Raw genomic sequence first — 16354 nt, forward strand, 5'->3', positions numbered from 1 at the left:
GATGCAGCAAGGCGTCTCATCTTTCAGTTGATACGATATTCGAGATACCTTAGGTATTCTAAAGACGTAATACACTACTCATAAGGTTGCAGTCAAATATAACAGTATCAGTTCATCTATCCCCCATATACCGAACTAACCTAGTGTCTTAGAATAAAATATGATCGGCCAAGGTGAAAATACGGAACCGCGAATCCAGTGAAAGTCAGCAACTTCAATAATGAACTACAAGGCAACAATCCAGAGGGTGCCTGGAGCTATGTGCAAATACTCGATGAGTCCGTATGAAGAAACGACACCGGTATATGTGTTTTCTATGGATTCACGTTTTTGGTGTTGCAAAGTATTTCGAAATATTTCACGAAAAATCTATTTTGACCAAGAGGATTGCGACAAATAGACTTTCCCCTACGCAAAAACGTATTGTTTGAGAGTTCCCAGAAAACTGTTCCGCACTGGCATCTTAACTGTCTATATTTACTCCAGTCAGTCCGTTGGTCAATAAACTAAAATGTGTCTGAGTTGGACGGTCATCCACCAGACCATCCATCATCAGTTTCAATGTTGACCCAAAGCCTGTTGACATTTTCATGTTCTCCCATATTCGAATTCAGACTACAACTTGAATGTATAGCAGTCTGACTACATGTGGCACAACCTGCCATCACCTGTCCGCGTGAAAAATGTAAAAACCTGCTCTATCCATACTCATGTACAATATAGAGCTGAAGAAATTCCGTGAAATTTTAAACTTGCCGCCTCCCAGTTCAGCCGTTCGGCCTGAAGCTGCTGATCAGTATTGTGATTAATTGGCGCTACTGACAAGGTAAAAGTAGTCCATGGAGAAGCAATTTTACAACACAAGTGAAACCCAGTCAGTAAGTAACCATGTGATGTAGAGTGCTGGATTGAACAATGNAATGTATAGCAGTCTGACTACATGTGGCACAACCTGCCATCACCTGTCCGCGTGAAAAATGTAAAAACCTGCTTTTTCCATACTCATGTACAATATCCACGTATCTCCTCATCTTTGATGCAAAATAACGAACTTCTGATTCAGATTCCCGTCAAACGGAAACAATGATCAATAGAAATTTCGTACTGTAATTGGAGCGAATTTGTGCTCGAAAGCTGACAGGCACTGTGCAGTTGTTTCATCCTAATTGGGAATCATCAGCAGTGTAGGGCTGAAGAAACTCCGTGAAATTTTAAACCTGCCGCCTCCCAGTTCAGCCATTCGGCCCCAAGCTGCTGGTCGGTATTGTCATTAATTCGCACTACTAACAAAGTGAAAGTAGTCCATAGAGAAGCAATTTTACAACACAAGTGAAACCCAGTCAGTAAGTAACCATGTGATTTAGAGTGCTGGATTGAACAATGAGTGGTGCTACGTCTTGTGTAAAGGCAAGTTAATCACACTGCCGATCAGAAGCTCCTGACAGAAAGGTTGTATTCACACATCTATCCTAAGGGTCGTATGTTCGAAGCTTTCCGGAGTTTCCCAATAAGAATTAAATAGCCGTACAGTGATCCTGTTTTTGTGCATATATTGACTCGACTTGCATGACGAAAATTCTGTTTATCGTCATCATCATCATCAGAAATAGCGACCTCAGCATTAACATTGATGCTTCACTGCCGTACAACCATAAGGTTCGCCTAATTATATTTTAAGCCCCAGAGTGAAAAGAAGAGAAAAAGAGTGGGTGAGGGAGGAGGCCCAATGCTGGCCTCCGTCAAGCATTCGAAGGTTTCTACGCCTCCAAGCGCTCAATCAGACAATCTGCAAAGGAACGGCACGAACGCCGCTGACATCCATTAGCCGCCATATCTCCTTCCAATGTTCGCAGCCAAGCGCAGGATGGGTCACAGGGAGCACATCCTGAAAGCTGTACAACACCAACAACACACAAACATTTTGTAATCTCTTTCACGCACTTCTTCCAAGTCACCATTGAGAAGAATACACGGCAAACAAGACTAGTCTCGGTAGACGGTGTTTCGGCATGCGCAGCACATGACCGAGCCACCGCGGTTGATAGTGCTGGATGTTTTCCGCGGTTGAAGTACCCACCACACAACCAAATACCCAAGAGGAACTAAAGTTCTTGGGACGCACATTCCTGCATAGCGGATACCCTGAAAGGTTTGTACTCAATAGCATAAAAGCCGTTAAGCGCAAACCTACACAATGTTCTGTTAGGAGGCAGCCCGTATACATGAGGCTTCGATTCAGAGGTGACTCGGTTGCTGAGCTAAACACTGAAGGCTTAGAAACTCTGTTCGTACGACATACTTGTCCGCTAATCTGTGTTTGAGCTTCAACTCCAGCCCCACTATCAAATTCCGCTTGAAGGACAAATTGCCACGCTCTACCACCAGCTTTTGTGTGTATTCATTCGTATGCTCGTGCCGATCATCGTATGTTGGTCGTACGACAAGGCATTTGTCGGAGAGAATGCGAGAACACAATGCCGTATCTCTGAGTGTTAGTGGGAAGAAACCAGGCTCAAGCGCGATTGCATCACATTTGGCCGAAACCTGTCATGTCATAGGCAAGGAGCAAGCCTTCAGCATCATATACCGGGTACCTATGATCCGATCAAGATTGGTACGATCCAGACTACTATCGATCGCAGAGGCGATTGGAATCTGACTGCTGGATCCGCAAATTTGCATCCAAAAGAAACTCATGCGACCCGCTGAACCTAAACTGGCCTACGAAGCATCCGGTCCCACAAGTCTGTCTGACATTGACGTCACTTACCTGATTCCGTGACCCATTGACCTACCCCTCTTCCTTTGATTTCTATTTCTCCACGTGATCTCTGCTACCATATAAATTTGTGATGTACAAGCCAAGAGGAACGATCACAGAAAACAAGCTTTGCTCGCTACCTTCTTTGTTCTCATGACTACCACGGGTATATTCAGTCATATTTTCCAATCACTTCGTTAGTAATCCTTTGAGGCCGTCCGAAAACAGCGACGTTTCTGAGGCGTAGGCGGTAAAAACTTGAGGGCACCGCACATCATCTGTCCGCAAACGTCGTATCTCGCACAGACTTTACTGTACACGCGAGCCTTAAGATCTAGTGACATCCTTTTTGAGGCCACAAGTGACGCAAATTAGCAAACGTGATTTGAGCTCTTGAGATTCTTTCAATAACTTCATAAGACACACCCCCATCAGAGCCAACAAAACTACCGAGGAATGCAAAATTTTTCAGTCTCCAGCGTTTCACCTTGGATCGTTGGGGTTATGTTCAGAGACTGCGTATTCTGGAGCATACCTCCAGATTTTGAAGGTGCAAGGCGCATGGCGAGAGAAGGCTTGACGGTTGTCACTCTGTTCAACAGGGCATATGCTTCGCCTTCAAAGACGAGGAAGATGTTGCCTGCGTACACCGTTTCAACAAAATACTCACCAGCGATGATTGGAACACCGTGGTTTTGAAGATCTTCCAGAGTTTGCCTCATTATTTCATCAATGGCGAAGTTGAACAAGAGTGAAGAGTGTGTGAGAGTGTGAGAGAGTATCATGAGCTGACCAAATGTCCTTTACCACAAGTGGTGTCCGAAAAGAGTACCCACTCTCTCCAGTCCGAAATCTCCTTACAGGATTGAAAGCAGTGCTACCTAAAGCTCCGCTTGATTAATGTACTCTCTGTGCCTTACAACTCTTTCTCTATGTCACTGTACTGACCCTCTCTGGTACGGTTGTTTGTCTCTGCCCGCTAGCATACTAGAAAGGGTCAGCCCTCTTTCCAGAATGCGACCAACTTCCCAAGATGGTGAAGCCCATTTTTGTTGGGAGGAGCATATGAGCCGTTTTCACCATGGCTGTAGTATTCCGAGGCAAAAGATTCTACAAATGATCAGTTGAGTCGTCATCATTCATCTTCATCAAAGACAGCAACATCATTATTGGCACTGACGTTTCACTGCCGTACAACCATATATGATATATATATATATAATTATATTTAAAGCCCCAGAGTGAAACGGAGAGAAAAGGGCTGGGCGAGGGAGGGAACATAATGCTGGTCTGTGTCGAGCATTCTGAGGTGTCTGCACCTGCAACCGCTCAATCAGACAATCTGAAAATAAACTGACAGCACGAACGCCACTGACGTCGATTGACCGCCATTTCTTGCAAGTGTCCAGCCAAGCACAGACGGGGTCACGAGGACCCCACCTGGAAGGCGTAAAACACCAACAACACTCAAACTCTTCTTGATCTCTTTGACGCCTTTCTGCCAAGTTATGTGCTGTCCGCCTCGCGGTCTGTGCCATCCTGAAGAAGGCACGGAGAACAACACTCGTCTCGATAGACGGTGTTTCGGCATGCGTATCACTTGACCGAGCCATCGTAGTCAGTGATGCTGGATATTTTTTTTGGATTGAAGTACCTGCCGCACAACCGAATACCCGTTTTCTAATCACCTCGTTACTAACACGCTGACGCTGTCCAAAACCAGTCACACTTCTAAGGCATCGGTGGTCGAAAACCTGAAGACGCCTCACATCATCTACCCAAAGAGGCCATGTCTCGCACCCATACAACAACACAGCCCTTACTGTAGCCTGGTATACACGACCCTTAAGATCCAGTGAGATGCCTTTTTGAGTATATGAAGAGGCATGAAAAACCAAGGTACCAAATGCTAGAAAATAGGGATCGCCATACATAAAGGGGCAAGCTCCTGAAAGGCGAATTGCAAAATTGGTGGAACTTCCACACCTAAAATATGAAATATCTTGAACGACCTGTCACCTGTCGAGAGGGTGATGTTGTTGGGAAACATCCATACGGCGTTTAAGGGATCCATTAATCCAACTGGTCGTCGAAAAACACATCCCAGATTTTGAAATAACCTTGTGTGTAATCGAGCAGGGTCTGTTATCATGTACAGTTCGATAACTTTGTTCAGCCACATACACACAAGCGAAATGAATGATAAACAAACAGTTTCCTCTCGAACCTGGTCAGAATGCGTCACTGGTGTGATGGTTTTCGTAATGCTAATGATGGACAACTTACGCACACGTCATACTAAGCTACAGAGAGATCGGATACTAAACATTGTTTGTTTCCGTTCATGTACCAGAAACACTGTTTACAGAGACGACTAAGCATTCAGCCAAGGCTCTGATCATTAAGGCCAGCAAATTTTACGTTAGAAGTGCCGCGCTAAGTTAACTGTCAGGAAACAAGCTGCCTGGGAGGCGATTGTCCGAGGATCACCTATTCTGGACCACTTTTTGTTAGATTGTCTACTGGTCATCTTCAAACGTGCGCGTACTCGCTAAATCATCGTTTCACATTTTGTTTTAATCGTTCGATCGGTGTCAGATGGCAGATTTGCAATCTGATTGTAGGTGTATCGAAGATATCCCCGGTGAATGGTGACCAATAAACAACGCAAGAATGATGGAAAGAATCCACATGCTGAAATTTCGCTTATTCAATCCATCGATTTGTGATAAAGTCCTAAAAGTATATTACAGTAAATTTAGATCCTATTACTTTTCAGAATAGGACATAATGTGTCACTATTTATGAGACAATACAGATAATACAGTAAATGAACTCACCACCGTAAGGGGTTGGATACGAAGGCGGGGATTCCAGATAGACGTACGTGCCAGATTCGTCCGTTGTGTGTTTAGTCTGCAACGAGATGTCATCCGTCATGTGTTTACACATTTTCGAGGTGGGAAGTGACGTCATCTCTGACTGCACTCCTTTGTCTCGTTTGATCTGTGACTTTGCTGAAAATCAACCGGGGGTCCGGTATCAAATCGGTCATCAATTGACAATCGTGGTGGAAATCCCAGCTTAATAGGTAAAATTCGTTAAACTTTTCCCTTTACACATCTTTGGGTACCAAGTTGACAAGCAGGCTATACAGGCGAACCCTGAAGGATCCATATGTATTGACAAAAATCTGCGCTACTCGAGTAAACTTCTAGTTAACCTGCGAGAATCTGAGTGGTATTTCAAAGACATAAAACAGGTCACCTTGAGGCTTTCTATCGCCTGAAGATTCACTCACTCTACTCTGTTGGTGCCTAGAAACTCGACGGAAGCCTGACTTGGTGTCAGGTTGCAAAACCCAGGAGAAACCTTCTCAAGATTCAGGACTGAGCATGAACGTTCCTTTCGACAGTTTTGCCCGGGCTCTAAGTTATATCACCTAGACTGAAATTTGACCGGTGGCCTGTCAATAGTACGGTGCAGCTGCGAATGTTTTTCACCTAAATGAAATTTAACTGGAGACGGGAAGGTTCGTATTGAACACTAACAGAGGCTAGTATGAATAATGAAGGAACGTATATCCCGAAGTAAGGGTGTAGTTCATTCTGGGACAGTAATGCACTGCATGTTTTACATTGATTCGAACTCATCACATGCGTCGTCACATGACTTTTTAGCTTACTGTTTTTTCATCCAAGCTCCAACCGGCCAATAAACAAATTTACACCCAAGCCGAATGGAAGGGATTCACTGAGATTTCAAAAGTCCCGATGGACGAGGTGATCTAAACATCTGAGGCATTCGAAAAAGCTCCCTCACTGATATGGTGATCATCGCCTGAGATAAAAGGTCTTCGGACTTACAAATGCAATCACGGATTTTGCTTTTGAGTCACGCAAACGTTTATAACAGTCTATTGAAAAACAACTGAAGCGTCGTAGAAAAAGTGAAACTGTTTGAAATACACCCATTTACAAACCAATTTGGCCTTGCGAAAGATTCACGCTAAATCTTCGTTTGTGATGTTTTCAAGTTTGAATGATCGCCCACACAAGACTCTTTAAAAAGCTTCTAAATGTCCAGACAATGTAGGTTTTTGCACTCAGAAAGGTATGCGGCACTTGGAGACCCAAAGATTTCCATACGACTGTCCACCCTTTTGTACGAAAACCATATGTCATTCACACATATCAGTGTCAGAAATCTGATGATGCCTAAGTTGGAATGGTCTCTACGTGTGAACAGCCATCACTTTCAAGCTTTGTGGATTGAAAGATACGTGGGTATGCACTCTGCATGCCTTGAAAAGAGCAACTGCTGTTGTCCTGAATTCCGTTAACTATGAAGACAGATAGCTTCCGGAGTGTCTATGATTATTGAAAGTGAATTTACTGAGCTTCTGACTGCTATGCGTCTCAGTGAATGATGTGTTTCGGGTCCTGAAACATTACAAAACGAACAAGGCTGAATACACCCGGGTGCATCTGTCTGATGAAGCGTGATGTAGCTCAGTTTGCGTCAAAATACACTCAACTGCAGGCAAACAAACGCTCGTGGAATCTCATTTTCAGCCGCATTCTTGTTGAGTCCGAGAGATAACATCGGATGATGAGGAAGGATTGCTGATATCCCGCACCATGGCAACAGTTTAGTTAACTGTGACGTATTACTCATCTGTCAATAACAAACTGACTATCCCCAGAAATTAAGAAATTTTTGTGCCCTCGTGCTCAAAAGGCTTCTTTGTCACTGTTTTCAATAGAGTTGGCTCGAAAGATAAAAGTGACTGAATACATTCCCTCTTTTTTGGGGAAGCATTCCATAAAACTCTCAATCAGTTTAGCCTCTCAAACTATGTCCACTGCAGTGGGTATAGGATTGAAAGTTCGCCTCGAAGTGCATGCTTTACGAATGTGACTAAGGCGTGTTCATCATTACTAACAAAAGACCAATTCCAGTGGTACTTCACCACACTCGTCCCAAAGAAAAGCATTCAAACCCGATTTAATCGATCCGAATGTCCGGAAACTGTGTCGTTTTATTCAGCCTTGCTAGTAGTATCGACTGTCTGACTCCTACTGTCTGACTCAACCTAAACCTGAGTCAGAGAATCGGCCACAGTTTTGCTTGGAGAAAGCGGTACGAATCTCTTCGTATGCAGATAACAGTTCAATTTCATCTTCATCTTTCTCCTAATGATAACTGTAAGAGAGAAGCCAACGTAGGCCAAACTACTAAAGGACAGACAATAAAGAATAGTTATCGATAGAGAAGACGTCAAAAAGCAAGGCTTAAGCGGTGAGAGGAGACATTCTCTGCGGAATTCCTTTACGGAGTATTTCGTGCCTGTGATCATCGAGAATTCAATCCCCACCTTGCTCCTCTGTAAAAGAGTTAGCACTGTGTGGAAATTTTGAAAGCGACCTAGAGGCTTCACCCTATCAGTGACCTTGAGATTACCAGGCGTCACGGATTCGCGAAGGCGATTTAGCCTAACCAGGCCTTGCTTACTGAAGACTCGTCATTTCTTACTGCACTACCACAGATGACGGAATGGAATCACTCGTTGCCCGACTGTGTGCACAGATTTACAAGTACAGTGAGGTATTTTTCAGCCTAGATTAGCTTTCGTGTCGTCATGTAATTTGCTATGCACATGAAAGTAAAAACTGACAAACAAGATCCTTACCGTTCACAAACTTGTTTAAATTACCCAGGATATACAGCGACTCCTCAAGGTTAGACAGCAGTTGGGCGTTTCCAATCCGAACTTGAAACTGACGAGATAAAGTGGAGTGGAAAACAAGGATTATTGTTTCCTTTTTGAACAAATTTCTCAACATGTAATTTACAGGCGTGACACTAAAAAATGAAAGCTTCCAATTAGAATCTACCCTAGTATGTCATTCGAATCGGAAGAGGTGAANAACAAATTTCTCAACATGTAATTTACAGGCGTGACACTAAAAAATGAAAGCTTCCAATTAGAATCTACCCTAATATGTCATTCGAATCGGAAGAGGTGAATTTTAAATCAAAAAGATTCTGGAATGGGGGATATTTTGTGCCCCAGTGATCTAGTCATCAAATCAATAGGGTTAAACCACGAGAATATTTGATCTCATATCATTTTGAATGGATGGACTATATCCAGCAACACTGCCACAAGAGCTACGATTATGGTTGGCAACGCTAATACTCTACAAAAAGGCTATGTCGGGATGCTTAGAAGAGGATTTCCCCTACGATAGACACCGATTGGTAAGCACTGGGGAATATTTGCCCTCAATATGGACTCATGCATTTTTTCTCAGAGTAATATCTAATATCAATTGATGCTACCTACCAAATTCATTCACAGAAATACCACTCACAGATGAGTGTGCGTTGATCAAGAGTCAAGTGTCCCTCCTCATTCTTCATATGGATACTATAATACAAGGAGATGTTTCAGTTCTCTGTGTTCTCTGTTAGCAGCTGCTATCTTCGGAAACGTGGCTTAAATGACCTCATTTACGTCGACTGCCACAAACGTCTGATTTGGTTTCAGCTAGGCATCTAGCAAGCAAAACTGACTGTCTAGTGGGTAGCTTCGCTTCGTGACCCTCCAGGAGTATAAAATAATCTGTTTCGCATCGGTTCTATAGAGATGCCAAATTATCGTGAAATTGTTTTGTCTCCAGAGACTTCATCAAATAACCAATAGACTTATCAAGGTCAATCAAATTACTGTAAAGCCACAAATACGATTTTGAAATCCCGGGAGAAAAAACGAAATGCCAGAAATTGAGAGGGGCTGACGTCACCTCCACCTATCAAACAGGTTGTACACAAACTCACTGCACAAAGGTTACTGGAGACCGGTCCGCATTACCCTCAATGCAGCGCAGGGCACGTGACGCGGACATCACGTGGATCGTACCAACAACCGCGGAGTCTTCGTAATTTGCGTGCAACTGAATGAAACCTCTCTCTAGTCTTGTGGCTCCTGAATCATCATGAAACGACTCCATCTTGGAAATACACTAGTCGTCTAATCCCGTTTTAACGATTGTTTCCTAGGCCATATACCTCAGTTCTTATTAAAGGCATAAAATTATGACTGTGATTTAACACATGTGTTTTAACTTTACAAATGTATCGTATAGCAGCTAGGCAGGTTGTTCTATGGTAGTAGCCAAACTGGCAATCATAATGGAGCTGATGAGACATGCGAGTGCTTTAGGGTCTGGCGCCCAAGTTCCACCCCAGCATCTGATGGAAGGTGAACATTACAACAAAACTTATGGAACCATTTTGTAGTGTTGGTTCATTATTGTTTATTATTGAATGAACGTCCTGGGAAGTTGAATAGGTGCTTGAGGACGCTCCGAAAATTTCTATAGACGAGATGTTTATTTTTGTGTCCAATGGCTTGTAAACACTTAGTTCCTGTTTGCTCATGCGTGGCTTCTCAGCGAAAGTCGTTCTCTCTTTCACTGGTAGCTGAAATTGCGAGGGATTCATAAGTTATGTTGAGACATTATAGTCGCCCCAACTCTACTGAGGCGTTCAAAAACACTGGACATCGGATGTGTTTGAACCTCATAGTGCGGGACTGCAACACGTGGTTTACTTATGTCTGTCTGCTAAAAGTTACCGGTTGAACAAAGGTGAGTAAACCTGCTCACGAAGCGCTAGTTAATTCAAAGGGCTGCAAAATTGACTTATGAATGTAAAAGATGAGGGAAGAAAGCTGTTAGCTCTGATCAGCTCTGAATTTCAGTGCATACAAGCCTATTCTATTCACTCGTATTAATTGGATCGTATTTGTTCTAAAACACCGGAAAAATTCCCCCTTGTCTTACCATTTTCTGTGTCAGCTCTCCCACCATTTCGTCCATCCGCCTACACAGATCAATATTCGAAGTCATTTGTTCAACTCTCGATTGGTCCTCTTCTGATTCATGATCTGTGCTCTTGGGTAAACAGTTGTCACTTACACAGTTTTCTTCAGGACTGCCGTCAGAGGAGAGTGGATCACTTGACAGGTGATCCGCACTTGGCGATTTTGCATCAGAGTCTTTCTTGCCTGGAGTGTGGTTTGCTGGTTCCACGGCTTCGTAAATATCGCCCAACTCGCCCTGCTGTTCCCAACACAACAGCACCAGTTCCTCCACCTGAGATTCGGTAGAACTTCGTTTGGGACGAGGAGCTGCTGAGGTGAGACTGCATTCGCTTGCCGTGGGCGATTGGTTCAATTGCCTCTTCGGGGAACAGGCACTGGAGGTTGTCGAAACACCATTGGTATTGTTCGTATGCAACACAAATCCATTGGAGTAGGTTGTCAAATGTTTGGAAAGAATCGCTGGTGCATGCATTTTCGTTTGTATCACATTTTGGTGCATAGGAAGTTTGGCGAATTCCGGACGGTCTCGCTCACATGACTCGGTGAAATGTTTTAAGAAGCTGCAAGTTTAGAAAAAAGAGTTTCATTGGTTAAGAAGATCTTTCATCAATGTTTGGTTGGTACAGTCACCCTTGCGGTACGGTTTTAGCCAAGTGTGACGCGACTACGCTGGAGCAAGACTGGTTCCCGGCAGCACCAATCAGCACTCAGAAAAGTTGGTGACAGCCATCCAACCAACGAATGCAATGCACAGCGCAACTAATGATTGGGCCAATAATACTACAAGAAAGGTATATACCAATTAGCCAATCACATGACAGGATATTAGATACACTTCAAAATTAAGTAAACGCAGCTAGGCACGGAGGAAGCATCCACACGACTGCGCACTGACGACGTCTCCTCAACTGGGGACGAAACGTTTGCAGACGAATTGCCAAGCTGGGCAAGCAGATCAGCTGCCATCTGACCAGCCAACAGTTGGTGATAGAGTTTGGCAGTTTAAATTTTCAGTATAACGTGGTCTTAGTGCTCTTACCGTACTCAGGTATGGATTAGCGGCCATCCTAACCTCGTACTAACCAACTCTCCAACAGAACGGCCTAGGAAAGAGATATTTACTTAGACGTGCTTTCGGTCACTAAACCGCTATCAATCGCTCTGTTCACCAGGCTGTTCGATTTGCATCAGTCGATAAAAGACCTTAAAAGACATGAGCGAATTCGTGAAGTGCCACGCAGAATGTGACTTTGAGAAAGAAAGTACAACCAGTAATCTGTCGAATAAAAACAACCTACTCACGTTTCGAAGACGAAACATCGGGTCATTCCTCAAGGACTTCTTCATATAATTTTAATAGATACCTTAACTTGCCTTCTCCTGATTAGCTCATTGTGATATGATTGCAGATCGAACTGGAATATTTCTCTGGAACTCGATGAAACAATTACTTTTAAAATTCAACGATAACGAATGGGAAGTGTTTAACTGGAGCCTGGATGTTTGGTAGTCCCCTGATTGTACAAGATGACGACTGTTTGTGTAAAAGTTGTTCGTGCTTGGCAGCTATTCCTCCCGGAGGGAGCGTGATGGCCGTGGTAATGCCAGGGTGCCCAGACCACGGACTTTCCGTTCGCCCCCGCCTAACGACTTAGCTGTCTCGCGCTCATTACAACAAATTGCCATCTGTTTAATCAGCATAATCCAAATCTGCTTCTTTTGATATTGATATTAAAAGATGAGTAGCCTAGCTAAGAAAAACGCGTGATTTCGACTCCATCTGGGACTTAATGGTCGACAGAGTAACTCCCAAAGCAACTGTGATATACTGTTTGAAAGCAAAAGTACTGGTAAACAAAAGAAATCACAATGATTTTGTACACCATGGTTGGATTTAGCTGTATTACTATCCGCGTGGATTACCCTACTTCTTGGGGGGGTCTGTAAATGGGTTTTCAATCACCAGCGTTCTGATGCTCAACTCCTCAGGAATGACAAAATAACCCCGCTTTTCCAGCTAGCTCTTAGTAAAAGGTATCTGGCCTTTCCTCGAGTGAACTGCATCACAATTTGTCTGAAGTAGAGAACCCTCGACACTACTTGATGACGGTATCGCCATTCTATGCGAAAAGTTGAGCAGAAAGTTTTATTCCTAACTTAATGTTCTGTTTTAAGGAAAGCCGGCATTCGACCTAAGGTTTCCTGTTAAGTATTTTGTTACTTCAAAGCCGTGCTGGTGATGGTCAGAAGGTGGGGTGTGCTTCCACGCTTCAACGCCGGTGTTCCAATACGTCAAACTGCTGGATGTCTTGGATTCGCAAGAAACAATTTGGTCAGCCGTAAAGTAAGAGAAGTTGATAGAGGTTGGTTTTTCATATGGTTCCTCTCACATTAACAGAAGTTTTACTCATGACGGTTAGCTTATCCGGTGGCAACTGGGTGGAGTGTGGTTTCCCTGGGCACGCTGTTTTGATATTGGACTGTAAGCCGAACTTGGAAACTCACCGAACAGACTAACGACCGAATAGGATGGGAGCGTAGGTCATTAAATTGACGATTGAGGTTGGTACGTCAAAAAAGAAGTTGGCCAACCCCCTTGGATCGGAAGCGTCACTGTCCACAACGATCATACTGGCCAATGACTCAAAGTGACTGATCTGCCAGGGTGCGGGTCAAAACATTTGACTAAGCAGAAAGTGTCTTTGAAGTAGTTGAGGGCGATTATTCATAAGTGTCAGGGTTCAGTTGCCCCCATTGGTAACCGATAGCATTTTGTTTCACAACTCAGTCTACATAGCGGTTACGCAGGCTTCCACCACAACATTTGTTCTGCTTTGCATCTAGATTCTTCACACGTGTGACCCAGCCCCCAAGAGTATGTTACTTAGGATGACGTAATGTCACAGACTTGAGCTCAGTTAACATATCGTGGTCCGCTGAGTAAAACCCGAGAGGAAGTCGATGGAATTTGACGGGATTTCAAGGGTTTAGCTCTAACATCTAAGTTGATGGAATTTGACGGGATTTCAAGGTTTTAGCTTTGGCTCTAACATCCGAGCAAAAGATTGTCCACTGTTCTTGATTAAGGCAGGTTCGACACATCCTTCTATCTGTAAAGCCTTCGAACGTGAACGAGATCAATATCATTACCGCTGTCTTGATACTCCGTGAAGCAAACTCGAGGAGCTACAGGTGGACCAGGTACTTCTGATTTCCAAGCAAAGCAGGCTACAGGTGAACCAGGTACTTCTGATTTCCGAGCAAAGCGCTGGTTAACGGGGAGTGTTCAATACTGCAGCTGTACGCGGCGGAAACACAGTCTGCCTGCAAACTTTCTCCCTAAATCTGACGACGATCAATATAAAGGTTTCATTTTTATCACCTAATTCTGACCAATGTTTCAATAGGCTGGATAAGGAACAACTAGAATGCGACGGGAGGCATTCTTCCGTCCACTTGTAAAAATTTAGTAGGAGCTGGTATCAGGTAAGCCTAGTGGATATTCAAAACTTTTCTATCTTCCGATAATTGGATGCATGAACGCAAATCTCCGTGTCTCAGTCCTCGTCTCTCACATGTACAACACGCCTAATCACGTGTTTAGTGAGAGCGTGGAATTTGAACAAAGAATGAGGTAAAGGAAGTAGTGAACGATGCTCCTCTAAAGCAAGTTAGACTGACGCCAGAATACCAAAACTCTTGAAAGATAACAGCTTCAATGGTGGTTGAATTCGGGGCCACTACTATCCAAAATTTGGCATTGACAACAAACCTACAGTCGACCATGAGACACAAATCCTCATCTCTAGAGTTTATATTCCGAATAAAATATCTACCGTATAGAGGAAGCTGGCGTACTAGGAATGTACCGTCTTAGCTGAACCCAATCGACAAACTTGGAGAAAGCTAATCACAAAGATGTTCTGCTGCTGGTAGCCGAACAGTTAAAAGTCCGGTCACTGGTAGGAAGCTACTGTGTGCCGATGAGCACTGATGATGATTCCCAATAAGAATGAGGTAGCTGTTCCTCGGCTCTTAAGCGCAGACTGGTTTTACTGACAAGACGAAATCCCAGCTGATCACTTTCGAACCTCTCCACATCAAAATCAACGTGGAAAATACCACGTCGTTCACCCAGTTGCTTATTCGGGCGTCTTGAATAGTTAACAGCTCTCTGCCAATTAAATGCAGCTTTTCAGCCCACAGATAAAAAACCGAAAGACGCAAATTACTGTGATAGGGTTCATCTATTTGTAAAAAATATAAGGATTGCTGTGACACTCTTGGAATGACTTGGACTGTTTCTGTCATACTTTTACCCTTTTTTCCAAAAAATATTTAGATGACCAATTTGAATACGGCTTTGTGGAAGCAAGCGGAAAAGCAGCAAGTGGTGTTCTACTCGAATTCATTGAGGAGTTTCTAATTTCAAGGCAACTTATCGAATGCTAGCAACAGAAAGACTGGCTGAGGAGAACGTGTGTTAATTTTGTATTTAATACACTACTCATAACGTTGCTGAAATTTTTTCAACAGCGCACGACCGGCTTCGTCCTTCTTGGGGCTCATCAGGTAGGCGAAGTCCCGAATTTCCGTCAAACTTATGTTCTAAGTGACATCAAATCACACATACTTGGCAAAATACGTCCATTTGCCAAAAAATTTTGATTTTACGGCACCCTGGTACCTAGCTGAATATCTTGTTTATGATGTTTTCTTGAAGGAATCTACTCGAAAGCCACCGACAGCTTTCACTCTTCCTATGTGAGCTCATCAGTTCGAGGAAGTCCCCGAATTTCCGTCAGCATGATGTTCTACTTGAACCCAAATTGGGCTGACTTCGACAAGTACACTCATTTCCATATCAATCTGGTTTTCACGGAAGACTCAGCTGGATCTCTCTTATATGGTATTCTTCAACTGAATGCGCTGCACGATATTCGGTATATTTGATGAAATGTTCTACCCATACGTCTGCTGAAAAGTTTTCGGAAGTCCACGACTAATTTCGTGGCTGTCAGGTAGGCGAACGCTCCGAATTTCTTTAAACGGAAATACTGGACTGCTTTTGTGTAGCACACTCACTCATAAACTAGAGATCCAGCTGAGGTTTTGGTCTATCTCCCATGGGAGCCAACTTGAAATAAATGCATCTGCCAAATGCCTTTTTTGATTCGACCATAGTTTATGTAACATTGCAATTCATTTCACATATTCTTCTTCTCAAAAAGGCCGCATGGCATTTTTGGGTTTCCACAAGCGCAAATCCAATGAGAGACTTAGGCACTTGATGGTTGCACACTTACCGCACCGGATGTCTTGGTTGATGATGACCGATCGATGATGGTCGATCAGAGCTGTACAAAACTTTGAATGGACGACTATTTGAAAACTGGTGCAGGGCCAGCTCCTCAGTAGGTGGATGAATGTATCTGAACTGAAGAGTTTTGCACAATTAGGTGCAGTCATTTACTCGATTTTGCACACAACGGATTCCAGATTCAAAATTCAGTTAGCAAAGGGGAAGTTTCAAAAATCGTGTCGTGAACAGGAATCGTTAATACAAACTGACTGTACAGCTTACCGCTTTTAGGTTTCCAAAATCGGCCATTCGAAACGTGAAGGCTAAAAATCGGTACGAGTGTTTCTTCGCCTATATGTGCGTCCGCGTGTGAATATCCTTCCAAACCAACCAGTGTCTT

At 43.5% G+C, this 16354-nt stretch overlaps 1 protein-coding gene across 1 annotated transcript in view; it reads right to left on the reverse strand.

Annotated features, from left to right (window-relative positions):
* T265_13572 (hypothetical protein) overlaps positions 1 to 16354 on the reverse strand; it is a gene marked incomplete at both ends in the record, with an annotated part of 44418 nt that overhangs the window by 13316 nt on the left and 14748 nt on the right. The window contains 2 exons of the mRNA XM_009169531.1: positions 5602 to 5767; positions 10612 to 11212. Coding sequence (XP_009167795.1) covers positions 5602 to 5767; positions 10612 to 11212 — 767 coding nt within the window. The remainder of the gene's footprint in view (positions 1 to 5601; positions 5768 to 10611; positions 11213 to 16354) is intronic.

Source organism: Opisthorchis viverrini, assembly GCF_000715545.1.
Source record: "Opisthorchis viverrini unplaced genomic scaffold opera_v5_81, whole genome shotgun sequence".
In the NCBI taxonomy this organism is placed as follows: domain Eukaryota; kingdom Metazoa; phylum Platyhelminthes; class Trematoda; order Opisthorchiida; family Opisthorchiidae; genus Opisthorchis; species Opisthorchis viverrini.